We start from the raw sequence: 15,889 nt of genomic DNA, 5'->3' as shown, positions 1-15,889 counted from the left end.
CAGGTTAAAAGTCAGGTAGTTTTAGTTTAGTTGCAAACCAACTCTCTCTCTCTCTCTCTCTCTCTCTCTCTCTCTCTCTCTCTCTCTCTCTCTCTCTCTCTCTCTCTCTCTCTATATATATATATATATATATATATATATATATAAAATATTTGTGTGCGTGTGTTAAAAATTAATTAATACAAATAAATGACTAATGTATTATGCCTACAATATATTTTTTTATAGGAAAGTGTATTGTGATACTGCCATCTAGTGGTCAAACAAAGTTAAACCGCTAAATTAATTATTCGCTGCAGTTAGATAAAAATTATTGGTGCAGTTTGAATAGATGTCGTCTTATATACATGACAGCAACGCATACAGTAGGTTTAATGTAGCCATATATATATATATATATATATATATATATATATATATATATATATATATATATATATAAAATATTTGTGTGCGTGTGTTAAAAATTAATTAATACAAATAAATGACTAATGTATTATGCCTACAATATATTTTTTTATAGGAAAGTGTATTGTGATACTGCCATCTAGTGGTCAAACAAAGTTAAACCGCTAAATTAATTATTCGCTGCAGTTAGATAAAAATTATTGGTGCAGTTTGAATAGATGTCGTCTTATATACATGACAGCAACGCATACAGTAGGTTTAATGTAGCCATATATATATATATATATATATATATATATATATATATATATATATATATATATATATATATATATATATATATATATATATATATATATATATACACACACACATATATACAGTGGGTACGGAAAGTATTCAGACCCCCTTAAATTTTTCACTCTTTGTAATATTGCAGCCATTTGCTAAAATCAATTAGGTTCATTCTTCTTCCTCATGAATGTACACATAGCACCCCATACTGACAGAAAAACACAGAATTGTTGACATTGTTGCAGATTTATTAAAAAAGAAAAACTGAAATATCACATGGTCCTAAGTATTCAGACCCTTTGCTCAGTATTTAGTAGAAGCCCCCTTTTGATCTAATACAGCCAGGAGTCTTTTTGGGAAAGATGCAACAAGTCTTTCACACCTGGATTTGGGGATCCTCTGCCATTCCTCCTTGCAGGTCCTCTCCAGTTCTGTCAGGTTGGATGGTAAACGTTGGTGGACAGCCGTTTTTAGGTCTCTCCAGAGATGCTCAATTGGGTTTAAGTCAGGGCTCTGGCTGGGCCATTCAAGAACAGTCACGGAGTTGTTGTGAAGCCACCCCTTCGTTATTTTAGCTGTGTGCTTAGGGTCATTGTCTTGTTGGAAGGTAAAACCTTCAGCCCAGTCTGAGGTCCAGAGCACTCTGGAGAAGGTTTTTGTCCAGGATATCCCTGTACTTGGCCGCATTCATCTTTCCCTCGATTGCAACCAGTCGTCCTGTCCCTGCAGCTGAAAAACACCCCCACAGCATGATGCTGCCACCACCATGCTTTACTGTTGGGACTGTATTGGACAGGTGATGAGCAGTGCCTGGTTTTCTCCACACATACCGCTTAGAATTAAGGCCAAAAAGTTCTATTTTGGTCTCATCAGACCAGAGAATCTTATTTCTCACCATCTTGGAGTCTTTCAGGTGTTTTTTAGCAAACTCCATGCGGGCTTTCATGTGTCTTACACTGAGGAGAGGCTTCCGTCGGGCCACTCTGCCATAAAGCCCCGACTGGTGGAGGGCTGCAGTGATGGTTGACTTTCTACAACTTTCTCCCATCTCCTGACTGCATCTCTGGAGCTCAGCCACAGTGATCTTTGGGATCTTCTTTACCTCTCTCACCAAGGCTCTTCTCCCCCGATAGCTCAGTTTGGCCGGACGGCCAGCTCTAGGAAGGGTTCTAGTCGTCCCAAACGTCTTCCATTTGAGGATTATGGAGGCCACTGTGCTCTTAGGAACCTTAAGTGCAGCAGAAATCTTTTTGTAACCTTGGCCAGATCTGTGCCTTGCCACAATTCTGTCTCTGAGCTCTTCAGGCAGTTCCTTTGACCTCATGATTCTCATTTGCTCTGACATGCATTGTGATCTGGAAGGTCTTATATAGACAGGTGTGTGGCTTTCCTAATCAAGTCCAATCAGTATAATCAAACACAGCTTGACTCAAATGAAGGTGTAGAACCATCTCAAGGATGATCAGAAGAAATGGAGAGCACCTGAGTTAAATATATGAGTGTCACAGCAAAGGGTCTGAATACTAGGCCCATGTGATATTTCAGTTTTTCTTTTTTAATAAATCTGCAACAATGTCAACAATTCTGTGTTTTTCTGTCAGTATGGGGTGCTATGTGTACATTCATGAGGAAGAAGAATGAACTTAAATGATTTTAGCAAATGGCTGCAATATAACAAAGAGTGAAAAATTGAAGGGGGTCTGAATACTTTCCGTACCCACTGTATATATATAATATAAAAAATCCAGGGTGTGTGTGTGTGTGTGTGTGTGTGTGTGTGTGTGTGTGTGTGTGTGTCCGGCAGGGTGTGGAGGCTATGCAGATAATCAGTTTGGGGCTGTATCACCTACTGGTCATGGAGAAGCCATCATGAAAGTCACTCTCTCCAGGCTTATTCTCTTCTACATGGAGCAAGGTATTGTAGCACTGCACCACCAGTACTGAGTTCTACTTCAACATGAAGATGGCAGTTATGTTTTAATGATAAAGCACACGTAGGACCACACTTAACATTTCCATAGCCAAGTGAAGCTAGTGAAGAGGTATGCACAAAACAAAAGGTTGAGTTGTTGTGGATGTATTAAAGTTTTTTTTTTTTTTTTTTTTTTTTGCCACTGCTCTGTTTAATTCAGATTCTATTCTATAACTAATAATCTAAATTATGCTTTACATCCTGTAACAATAGACAGCTCAGGTTTATATTTTACATACAGATCACAGGTTTATATGTATGCACTTGTTTGAATATGTTAAGATATATCTTAAGAAGGCCCCTAAAAAGTTGGGACAGGGCAGAAAAAGGTGAAAAAGTAAGTGTTACTAAAAAGAAACAGCATTAGGAACATTTTCCAACTAATTAGGTTAATTGGCAACAGGTCAATAACATGATTGAGTGTAAAAAGAGTATCTCAGAGTCTTTTAGATGTAGATGATGAACAGAGGTTCACCAATCTACAAAAAACTGCATCTACAAATTGTGGAACAATTTCAGAATAATGTTCCTTAACATAACATTGCAAATAATTAGAATATCTCATCATCTACAGTACATATTTTCATTAAAAAAGTCCAAGAATCTGGTGAAATCTGTCCTGCGGTTTTTAAGCCCCTAAGGCAGAACGGCATTAAAAACAGGCATGAGTCTTTAATGGAAATCGCTGCAGGGCTTAAACACTTTCAGAATAATTGTGTGTGATCACAGTTTGCTGAACACAGACACTACAAGTGCAGGTAAAAAATCTCTATCATGCAAAAAAGAATCCACATGTGAACATGATCCAGAAATACCACAGTCTTCTCTGGAAATCTTCTGTGGTCAGATGAATAAAATTTAGAAATTCTTCTTGGAAACTATGGACACCACTTCCTCCAGAGTAAAATGGAGAAAGACTGTTTGACTTGTTATCAGCACTCAGTTTAAAAGGTTGCATTTCTAATTGTATGGGGGTACATTAGTGCCTATGGGCAGCTTTAACATCTAGAAAGGCAGTATCAGTGCTAAAATGTATTTACAGGTCTTTTTTAAGGAAAGGCCTTTTATATTTCAGCAAGACAATGCTAAACAATATACTGTATCTTTTTTAACAACACAGCTTTGTAGTAGAAGAGTCTGAGTGTTGTTGAACTGACCTCCCTGCAGTTCAGACCTTTTTAACATTCAAAAACATTCGGCACATCAAGAAACAAAGAATAAGATAAAGAGGACCCAGAACTGTTGAGCAGTTAGATTAGACATATCGGACAAATGGGACATCATTACTCATCCAAAACTCGAACAACTAATCCCCCCAGTTCCCAGACATATTGTATATAACTGTTGTTCAAAGACGATGGGATAACAGTGGCCCTGTGACAACTTTTTTGAGACGTGTTGCAGCCATCAAATTCAAAATTAACTTATTTTTTCCCTTAACTTTTTCCCAGTTTAAACATTTGATTTGTTTTTTATTTTCTTTTTTAAATAAAATTTGTTTTACAGTGAGGAAAATAAGTATTTGAACACCCTGCTTATTTTGCAAGTTCTCCCACTTAGAAATCATGGACGGGTCTGAAATTGTCATCGTAGGTGCATGTCCACTGTGAGAGACATAATCTAAAAAAAAAAATCCAGAAATCACAATATATGATTTTTAAACTATTTATTTGTATGATACAGCTGCAAATAAGTATTTGAACACCTGTCTATCAGCTAGAATTCTGACCCTCAAAGACCTGTTAGTCTGCCTTAAAAATGTCCACCTCCACTACATTTATTATCCTAAATTAGATGCACCTGTTTGAGGTCGTTAGCTGCATAAAGACACCTGTCCACCCCATACAATCAGTAAGAATCCAACTACTAACATGGCCAAGACCAAAGAGCTGTCCAAAGACACTAAAGACAAAATTGTACACCTCCACAAGGCTGGAAAGGGCTACAGGGAAATTGCCAAGCAGCTTGGTGAAAAAAGGTCCACTGTTGGAGCAATCATTAGAAAATGGAAGAAGCTAAACATGACTGTCAATCTCCCTCGGACTGGGACTCCATGCAAGATCTCACCTCGTGGGGTCTCAATGATCCTAAGGAAGGTGAGAAATCAGCCCAGAACTACACGGGAGGAGCTGGTGAATGACCTGAAAAGAACTGGGACCACCGTTTCCAAGGTTACTGTTGGTAATACACTAAGACGTCATGGTTTGAAATCATGCATGGCAACGAGGGTTCCCCTGCTTAAACCAGCACATGTCCAGGCACGTCTTAAGTTTGCCAATGACCATTTGGATGATCCAGAGGAGTCATGGGAGAAAGTCATGTGGTCAGATGAGACCAAAATAGAACTTTTGGGTCATAATTCCACTAAACGTGTTTGGAGGAAGAACAATGATGAGTACCATCCCAAGAACACCATCCCTACTGTGAAGCATGGGGGTGGTAGCATCATGCTTTGGGGGTGTTTTTCTGCACATGGGACAGGGTGACTGCACTGTATTAAGGAGAGGATGACCGGGGCCATGTATTGCGAGATTTTGGGGAACAACCTCCTTCCATCAGTTAGAGCATTGAAGATGGGTCGAGGCTGGGTCTTCCAACATGACAATGACCCGAAGCACACAGCCAGGATAACCAAGGAGTGGCTCTGTAAGAAGCATATCAAGGTTCTGGCGTGGCCTAGCCAGTCTCCAGACCTAAACCCAATAGAGAATCTTTGGAGAAAGCTCAAACTCCGTGTTTCTCAGCAACAGGCCAGAAACCTGACTGATTTAGAGAAGATCTGTGTGGAGGAGTGGGCCAAAATCCCTCCTGCAGTGTGTGCAAACCTGGTGAAAAACTACAGGAAACGTTTGACCTCTGCAATTGCAAACAAAGGCTACTGTACCAAATATTAACATTGACTTTCTCAGGTGTTCAAATACTTATTTGCAGCTGTATCATACAAATAAATAGTTAAAAAATCATATATTGTGATTTCTGGATTTTTTTTTTAGATTATGTCTCTATGCATCTACCCTCTATGATTTCTAAGTTGGAGAACTTGCAGAATAGCAGGGTGTTCAAATACTTATTTTCCTCACTGTATATGATTTGCACTTTGTTACATTTTTACACAGCATCACAATGTTTTTGGAATAAGGGTTGTGCAAAAAGCGCCACTGTTTATGTAGATTTTCTGTAAGGAGACAGTTATTTAGCATTTTCCAAAGAGTGTCAAACAGGGCTACATTGTGGTATAGAGTAGTTGAATATTTTACATAAAGGCCAAAATGAGTAATGTATATGTAGCTAATAAAAAATAGCTTCATAACAAAAAATTGTATAATGTAAAGAAAAACCTTTTTTTTTTCTCAGGAAAAAGCCCTGAGGAAGCAAGTGACATGGCTCTAACCTTTATGTTGAAACGAGTCAGTGGACTGGGTGGAGTGGTAGTTGTCGACCCTAAAGGGACCTGGGCAGCTCGTTTCAGCAGCAAACAGATGGCATGGGCTGCGGCACAGCAGGAAACACTCCACCATGGCTTGTATCATGGAGAGAATTTTACCGAGCCTGTATAGTAGCCACCAGGCTGACTGCTAGTCTTCATGACACATGCATATTCTCTTAACCTGTGATTTTCACGATATAAACGTTCCACCTGCCGGCCATAATCATCTACTGTATACAAGATAAAAAGCATTATTCAAATGCAGTGTTAAAGGTAGTTTGATAAGGCCAATTTGATTATATTTTTTTTGTTAAATTAATCAATAAATTATAATAAATAAGCTAATTAATTGAACATATTTTAAGATATATTGTTAGAATGGACTCATCCACCAGAGGGAGATGAGAGCCATATCTGGAGAAAATGTCTGAAATGTCTGTTTACTCCCTATTTTTCCTTGCTATTCTATTAAAAAAAATTTTTTTAATCTATGCTGCTTAATAGATATACTGTATATAATTTATTTGTCTGCTTATAAAATAGTCTTCTGTTACGCAAAACTGACTGTTTCTTTTTCTATTCCGATTTGTTTTTATACAAATCTGCACCAACAAAACTTTTATTTAGCTTCATTTTTAGCTTTTGAGTCCAAACTACAATTCATAAAACATATTCCTCCCACATATCTTTGTTAGAAATAGTTACAGCAGGTTATTAAGTAGAAATCAAACAGACTGAAAAGTTGAGATACACACCAGCGATATTTTTGTCTTTATTAGCATAGTTAGTGCCTTTGTACCAATTGACGAGGCAGAGGGCCTGAGCTGGGAAGGATGCACTGCAAGTTAGCTCGATAAAGGATGCAGATAGAAATGTGTTGACAAGTGAGGAGGGTGTGTTGAGAAGATGAAGGAAGTATTTTGAGCAGCTGATGAATGAAGAAAATGAGAGAGAAAGAAGGTTGAATGATGTGGAAAGTGCTTGGGAAGTGCATAGGATTGGAAATGTGCAAAGTGAATAAGAGGATGAAGAGTGGAAAGTCGGTTGGAGATGTGCAGACTTGCAGTAACTTCAGGTGGATAAAGTTGATCAGTCACACCATGAAGTTGTGGGAAAGAGTAGTGGAAGCCAGGCTAAGAGAATAGGGTACCATCTGTGAGCAACAGTATGGTTTCATGCCGAGGAAAAGCACTACAGATGCAATATTTGCTTTGAGAATGTTAATTGAGAAGTATAGAGAAGGTCAGAAAGAGTTGCATTGTGTGGGGATTTGGAGAAAGGGTACGACGGTGCTAAGAGAGGAGTTGTGGTATTGTATGCGGACATGAGGTGTGGCGCAGAAGTATGTGAGGGTGGTGGAGGACATGTATGAGGACAGTGTGACAGCAGTGAATTAAATTACATTTCTTTTCCAGAACACTATTTTCAGTCATTGCAGTTAGATCAGGGTGACTATAACCATTCTGGAAGTAGTTCTGGAAATTATCATTATTATAATTTTTTATTTAAAAGAAATGTATATATATATATATATATATATATATATATATATATATATATATATATATATATATATATGAAGAAATTTCAAATATATATATGACTTATCTTCCATGCTTTATGTTTCTCCACCATGCTTTAATATTAGCCTGTATTACCAGCTTATGAGCAATATGGAGTTTTGCCAGTCATATCACATAGGGTTCAGCAAAAAAAGGTTAATAACCTGTCTTATCAGATCAGGGAATCATTTTACTTATGCTGTCAGTTACTTATGCTTTTCAAGTGCCTACTATAAAATGTTTTATTTGCAGTAGAGGCTTCCATCTAACTACTTTACTACAACCCAATTTCCGGAAATGTTTTTCAAATTTGAATAAAATGAAAACTAATAGACTTTCAAATCACATGAGCTAATATTTAATTTACAATAGAACATAGAGAACATAAACGTTTAAACTTTTACGCACAAAATTATCTCATTTTAAATTTGAAAATATTTAGCTGGAAGAACATCTAGCAACTAATCAAGTTAACTGACATCAGGTCTGTAAGATGATTAGCTATACAAGTCTTAGAGAGGCAGAATCTCTCAGAAGTAAAGATGGGCAGAGGCTCTCCAATCTGTGAACGAGTGTGTAAATATTGCGGAATACTTTAAAAACAATGTTCCTCAACATCAATTTGCAAATCTCATTATCTATAGTACATTCATTCATTCATTCATCTTCTCCCGCTTATCCGTAATTCGGGTCGCCGTGTCCAGGGATCGGGCTGTCAAGGCCCCCGCCTTCGACTGCTGCCCAATCCTCTCAGCACCGGTCACTTATGGTCCCTCCTGCAGGTGGTGAGCCCACAGGAAGCATCCACAGTACATAAACAACTAATACTCCTTACCTAACTAGCACATATGGGTGTAATGGCCATGTGTCCACAAACCTTTGATCATATAGTGTACTACTAAAATAGATGTAAATAAAAATTAAAAAACAAATAAAGCTGTCACCAAACAACTTTAGCACAGTGCACTTGTGCTACCTTACTCTTCAGACATGTTATCCCACAAGTGTTAAAACACTCGATTTTACACTCTAACTTTGCATTCAAATGAAATAAAATTAATATTTTGATGACTAATTATCTGGCTGACTTTCTGAGAAATAAAGATGGAGTGAAAAGGCTATGCAGGAGTGACTATAACAACAACCGATGAAAAGAACATGTAAACACAACCAAGGAGTCTGTCGCAAACCTTCATTTGTACTAACAGTTTTCTCCCAGGCTTCTGGTGCACTTACTTTGATCACATTAACTCAGCAACAACCTTATAACTATTTTAATGACCTCGATGAAATTATACATAATTTATTATTGTAAGGCTATGAATTTGCATTTCAGGTTTATATACAATCACTACAACATAACTACTGAGCAGTCAGACTATAATGGCCTAATGATTTAACTGCTTATATGATCTTTTTTTAGCCTTTTCAAATTTTTTTCTTGTGCTAATAGTCAAACCTTTATCCTTTAATATTTGAAAGGAGCAAGCTAACTAAAAAAAACCACACAAGTAGAACTAAAGTACTAAAAATACAAGTAGAACTAGAGTCTAAAATATTTAACCTGCATTTTATCAGCCCCAGGCAGTACAGTAAGTCAGTGGACCCTCATCTGACCTGTATAGCAGTGTAGTAATACAGGCCCATGCTTGTTGTTTAAACAACTACCAGCTTGCTTTTTGCTTTCAGATGTGATATATGACACAGCTAAGACCCTAAAACCAGTCTCTCTACCCCTGCCCTCTCTTTAAGTTTGTATTCAAAATATTGCACTGCTTACGAGGGTGACTGAAACACATATTACTATTGGTTGTCACAAAAGCTTTTTTTCCCTTGAGATGCCCTTTTTAAGAGTCAGCTCTGACTCCTTGTTCAAGGACAGAAAAGATTTTGAAGCTTAATGAAAACATTTATATATATATATATATATATATATATATATATATATATATATATATATATATATATATATATATATATATATATAGTTATTAAAAAAAAGTTATAAAATTTTAATTTTCATGTAAATGCATACAAGTTTAGTGCCCATAAATTTATCCCTGATGAGAAAGCCAGTAGCTACAGTACAGTAGCAAGGAAAAACTCCTTGAGAGAGTATAAGGAAAAAACCTTAAGAGCAACCAGACTCAGAAGGGAACCCATTCACATTTGGGTGGCACCGAATGTCCATTCATTATAGTTTTATTAATTTTGAGGTGTGCTTCAGTGATTAGCACTTACATGCAAAACTATTCATGCAAACTGCAGTCTTAAGCCATTGTAACGTCCGATTATCCAAATACATTCTCATAGATCTTTAGTTGCTCAGTAACTTCCTGGTCTGGTTATTTTGGAACCATCTCCAGTTGCACAGAGTGGTCTCTAATTGAACCAAACTCCATTCATAGGTAGGGTGTTGAGGAAAAAAAAAAAGAAGAAAAGGACAGGATTGCTCCTGTTTGCGATTCAGTTATGTGTACAGTGTAAAAAGGAATAAATAAATAAGTATTAGTAACGTGCTGGGTGAATAAAATGGAAAGCAGTTGACGGAAGGATGCAGGTTGCTCCTGAGGTCACAGAGTACATCAAGTGAAGGCCGTAGATTACACGAGAGCGACTCGCACTCTTATTGGTTCCCTCGGATAGAAAGGGGCGGGGCCGAGGCCGTGAGTCCGCCTAGAAAAAGTGGGGACAGTGTCCAGAGCCTGGGAGGATGATGTTTGTGAGTCTTATCCTTAGCGCTGGACTCGGACATAGCCAGATGGGCTGCAAATCCAGCGCAGTTGCCATCTTTTCCGGCGGTCCGAATGGAAATGTGGTGCAAACAAACCGGGTTAGGCCTAAAAAAAAAAAAAGAGAAAAAACACGTATACTACCGCACTAAAGTGTGTATGAGTTGTAGTATTAAAAGACACCGTTGATTCGGGTAGTGTGTGTTGATAGAGCACGTTATTTCACTCTCGCCTGGTCCAAAAAAAAAAAGCGCGTCGCCTCTGAAAGTTGGAGACAGCTCGGAAAAAACATTGGAAAAGCCTGAAGAACATGTCGAGGGTCGCTTTGAAGAACGGCGTCTTGATGATCTGATCAAAAAGGGCGCATAAACCTCCAGAGGCGAGCCGGTGAACAACACTAGTGAAAGAGGCAGCAAGCTGAAAAAAAGCCACTGACGGCCGAGTGAGTGAAGTTGGCGGACCGACAGCGATGCTCCAAACTCCGGTGAGTGTGGAAATCTTTACGACACAATGCTGCACTATTCACCAGGATGATTCAGCTCAGAAATAATACACCGAAAAACATTTTAGCTCCGAATTAAGTTTATAAATGTTTTTTTCCCTTTTGAAGTGTGTGCGCGCGCGCCGGGTTACCCGGAAATGACCTCATTGTAACGACCGGACTGTTTCACTATTTCTTGTATGTTCAGTATTTGTATCACTCCGCTTTTTTGGGGTTGTTTACAGGCTCTGCTCGAACCGCGAAGTTCTTTGTGAGTGTGAGAAATGTAAATATATATATATATATATATATATATATATATATATAATATATATATATATATATATATAATTAGGCATGTAAAGCAATGAGAATACATTTGCATAATCATTTATTTCTTCCTTCATTTAGGGAACGCGTACTAATGAGCTGATTCTGTGCCTCCTGTTACTTCGCTTCTGAATGTAACCGGAAGTCAGTAATGTCTGTAGGCCTGCAGATCTTCTGCAGTTGCATTATCTGCCCTGCTATGTGCCCCTTTGCTCTGGATTTCTTCTCCCTCTTAGGACAGGGTGTCCTTTAGTTAGCAAAAAAAAAAGGACACAATTGATTGTTATTCCAAGTAGAGTTAATACTCTGTCATATTCAGTATCCAGGATCCTTGTAACCTACAAAGTATTGAACCAGTAGGTATGAACCTACTGCTCTAAGAACTTGCAGTCGACTGCATGTTTAACAATCCTATGGGCTTTTTTTAATGCCTTGTAAAAATACAAGGAGTGGAACTGTATGTCATTTGTTATCGTAAGTCAAATAGTGGGCTCCCTTCGAGTATGGAAAGTTGGCTTTCTTGGGAGTGTTCCCATGGAGATAGGCACACTTCCTGTCTCCGCGTAGGAATGAGGGAGTCTAGCTTTTCAGAACTGCTTACGCTCGCTCTTCTTTCTTCAATTATATTAGTCGAGGTGACATATGAGGGAGTGATCTATTAACACCACAATCAGGAGTTACTCTGTGCTCATTTTGGTCAGTTTTGTTTAAAGAGTTTTGTTGCAGGACCAGAACCTGGCCTTCCACTTGCAAATCAAATGAGCACTTGGGGCTCTGAAATGAAACATTTTGCCTGTTTTTTTTTTCATGGGACAAAGTACTCCTGAACTCTGAGAGTTAGTTAGCTCTGTTAATCAGTGTATAGGTGACATGGATGACTTGTTCTGTTACTGCACATTTCGTGCCTGGAATCCGGCCTCTGTGCTTGAATGAGAGAACAAGAGCATAAAAGTACGACCTCTAACAAGGTCAGAAACCTTTCGCTCATCTGATCATTGCTTAGGGCATGTGTTTGTTCCAATAAGAAAGAGATTAAGTGTAGAGAACAAATATGTGAATAGAAATGTGCATGTGTGTGTTCTATAGAGAGAAAGGACCCAAAACTTTTCATTTTTCTTTGTTATTTATTAACATACCTGGTGGTTATTTGTTACTTGGCTACAGCTAAAGATTAAACTTGGTTTGCGGTCACAAAAGTCAGATTTATAACCTTTGCCTTTTAATAGGTGATGGCAATATGAGCATAAATGTAAGGAAATTACGGTAGAGAAATGTGGTTTGAGGATGATTTAAGCAAGAATGCTTTGATGAGGAGGCAAGAATCAATAAAAATGGTCCACACATATCAGAAAGTACAGGGAGATCACAGGAGTCGGACCATCGGTCTCATAACCCAGCATTATTTATGGTTCTTAACTTTTACCACACATTCATCATTTTCTTTGATCTGTGCATCTGTTTGATATTGCTACGGTTAAAGGGATAGAAACAGACAAAATAAGCAAAAAACTAAGTTTAGGAGAGAGGGTGTTGAACTTTTGCACAAATAGCATTGAATCTCTGTGACCTTGATGTGCCTTTGCTGCATGGACGATAAGCTTGGACAATTAAAGGAACGAAACCGAGGAGCGCAAGGCGAGCTCTAAAGAAGGACACAGTACAGAAGAATTAGTTTGCAATAACATTGACACTAAGGTTAGTTGTGGCACCAATCAGAGTAAGAGCACACTTGAGGAAGCAGTGGGTCTCTGGAGTCTGCTTCCTCCTCTTTTTCTCCTTCACCCCTCCCCCTCTGCTGTACTGTGCTATACGGTTGCCAAGTGCTAAGAATCTGCGGAATGTGAGTTTGCAGTGTTCTGATAAAGTTTGCTTTGTTCCTGCCATGCCCTGAACACTGGGAGGGATATGAGACCCTGGGAGTTTCACTGAAGCACTGTAACACACAGATGCACACACTGAATCTGTCCAACAAGCCTACTCTCATGTGTGCCTCACTCGGGTGATTCGGCACACAGCGGACAAACAGCTGTCAGATGTACAGTATATAAGGTGCTATAAACATATTAACTAGTATTATTTTAGACACAAAGACTTTTTTAAACAACCACTTTGTCCCAACTGTACGCTGTTAATAATAGCAACTGTAAGGTTTCCCAAAAGACTCATTATCTACACTAAGTGAATTTATTAGATTTTCCATGCACAAGGAATTGTATGTGATTTATTATGAGCAACATTGTAAGAATATTTCTGAGTATTTCCTCTTTTACAGGAATTTGCCGCAAAAGCTTGATGACAAAAAAAAATAAAAAATACTTGAAAATGAGAAACAAGACTGCCCCCGAGTCTCAGATTACATGTTGAAATGCACACATCAATGTGCTGGGTGTCCTGTGTGTATATACAGAGGACAAAATGGATGACCTAACAGAAGTCATTCACAGCATTGGACTCATAAAATAGAAAAAAGAGAGGGAGATGTTAAAAAATAAAAAGATTGCACACTAAGCTATGAGCATAGGGGATATAATAACAGTGCCATTTAGAGGGTAAACAAGAACATGCATGCTTTATGGTTGGGACTCGCTAAAGGTGTGTTTTGTGTGAAATTAAGTTTCTGACCTGGAGGGGACATTTTGCATGTGAAGCTTCAGCAGATAGGACCTATCAGGGAGTGTCATGGCAAAACAAATAGCTTCCACTGACTCCTCTTCTGTGTTTTCAATGTAAATACAGCATTTTTGTTCCCCATGGCAAGCAGCCCTCACAATATCTGATGGAAAAACAGCATCAGATATGCAGGTGCACTAAACTGTGCCACAAGGACATTCTCTGATACTAGCACTGCCTATCTTCACACAAGCTGACCTTTTCCCCCTATAGTCACTTACAACTATTAATCAGTGTACTCTGTTGTTGGTTTTGCGTAGGAGAGACTCACCAGGATTACCAGTAAAGATGTGCGGGCTGTATGGCATTAAGCAAGAACAAACAATACTTGGCTGGCAGTATGGGCTACTGTAAACATCCTTGACTGGAAGCTGGTGCTTAAGATGGAGCTTTCAGTCGGATGTTTGCAGCAGCCAACTGCCGTTACCTCATCTCCGAAAGCTTAATGAAGTGTTGTACAAGTGACATGCAAAACACTGACCCATCTCTTCCTCGCGCTCTTCAGGTGATGAGAACTATGTACCTTTACATCAATATGAAGACAATGTTGGTGACAGTAATTTTAAAGTCGAACGTTTTTAGTCCGCGATGTCAGGGCATGTTTCTTTGATAATTATAATTATGTATATAATTCATGAAGGGTTTTACACACCTGAGCTCTTAAACCAGTGCAAAGAGATATTACTGTTTGTTTGTTTGTTTTGTTTTTTCTTCATTTTAATAAGTAAATATGAAAAGGGTGAATAAGATTCAGAGTTTTTCTTTTGGCACCACATGTGGATCTTCAGAACTGTGTGAGTACGCTGAGTGGTGTGACCTCAGGCAGGTGGAAATGGAAAGTATAGGGGCAACGGGACCCAGCAGTTTGTCTTGGATATGGCTAAAGTGCTGACTCCAGGGGCTGAGCATCAACCTCAGGGGCTGAGGCACACCATTTGTGTTGGATTAGCACCTCAAGACCTGTAAAACACATTCCAGTTTGGCACCTGTGGAGAGCTAAAACCCAGATTAGTGCTACTGCTCCTGTGCTTACTCTCCCCTTCGTAATGATTCAAAGGCTTGTAACACGGTGTTGAGTATCACAATCTCTTTTTCCCACCTCCTGCATGTCCCCCATGGGGAGCGCAATGACGCTCACAGAAACGTGATCCTGTAGCACAGCTCTGCCTGGCAATGGGAAATTGTTTGTAGAGAAAAGGCTTACACTGGGGTAATTTTTCAGCTCCTTTTCATATAGTTTATTCATTTTCAATAATATGGGCTTAATGGTTAGGTTTGACTTGTATTATTTGCAAATGTGCTGTATTAATTTAGTAAAACTTGTAGATTTACTAAGTTAGCCAAGTTTAATGCTTACCTGACTCTTAATTGCAGTAGATACTGTAATGTCAGTCCTTGTTTGACAGAGTTCCTATTTCTCCCAGAAGTACAATTTGGTTAGTATTTCCTAGCATAAATTGTACTTGATTCAATTTAAAGTGCTATGCTTTTTTGCTTTCCTATGTCCTAGAGTATTTACAATATCTAATTATTTCTTAATGAGCGTCCAGATTCAGCACTCTGGACAGCTCTTTTTGGGTATGACAGTGGAGTCACCCAGTCCCAGGGGAGATGGACATTCCCCAGGGAAAAGGGCTGACTGATGCCTATCACCCCAAATCATTTGCTTCCCAGCACCTCCTCAGGTGTTTTTTTTTTTTTTTTTCTTTCTGATTTCAAACTTTATCATGTATTCTACAAATTGCAATTGACACAAACATTTACATAATGATAAAAAAAAGGTGCAAATGGGAGAACTGATAACATGTTTGTACAGTTCAACAAACTTGGCTAAAAGCAGCCTAATGATAAGAATAGCTGTATGATTAAATCTGCTTTACTGTAACTGTTCCAGCAATTCTTATTTGCCATGGGATGGGTGTTAAGAAGTTAAAAGGTTTAAAAGAACTACTTGTAAGTATAAGCTGCATAAATGGGAGCTGAAAAACAGTGTATTGATTTGAGTACAGTATT

The 15,889-nt window shown here is 38.4% G+C and overlaps 1 protein-coding gene across 3 annotated transcripts in view; it reads left to right on the top strand.

Annotated features, from left to right (window-relative positions):
* LOC310724942 (isoaspartyl peptidase/L-asparaginase-like) overlaps window positions 1–6,455 on the top strand; it is a 38,654-nt gene extending 32,199 nt beyond the window's left edge. For all 3 annotated transcript variants that reach the window (XM_083539449.1, XM_083539450.1, XM_083539451.1), the window contains 2 exons: window positions 2,507–2,617; window positions 6,029–6,455. In XM_083539449.1, the coding sequence (XP_083395575.1) occupies window positions 2,507–2,617; window positions 6,029–6,231 (314 nt within the window). In that variant the 3' untranslated portion in view covers window positions 6,232–6,455. The remainder of the gene's footprint in view (window positions 1–2,506; window positions 2,618–6,028) is intronic.
* The last annotated feature ends 9,434 nt before the right edge of the window (window positions 6,456–15,889 follow it).

Source organism: Silurus aristotelis (genome assembly GCF_946808225.1).
Source record: "Silurus aristotelis genome assembly, chromosome: 4".
NCBI classification, from domain to species: domain Eukaryota; kingdom Metazoa; phylum Chordata; class Actinopteri; order Siluriformes; family Siluridae; genus Silurus; species Silurus aristotelis.
This window is presented reverse-complemented; position numbering and strand designations above follow the sequence as displayed.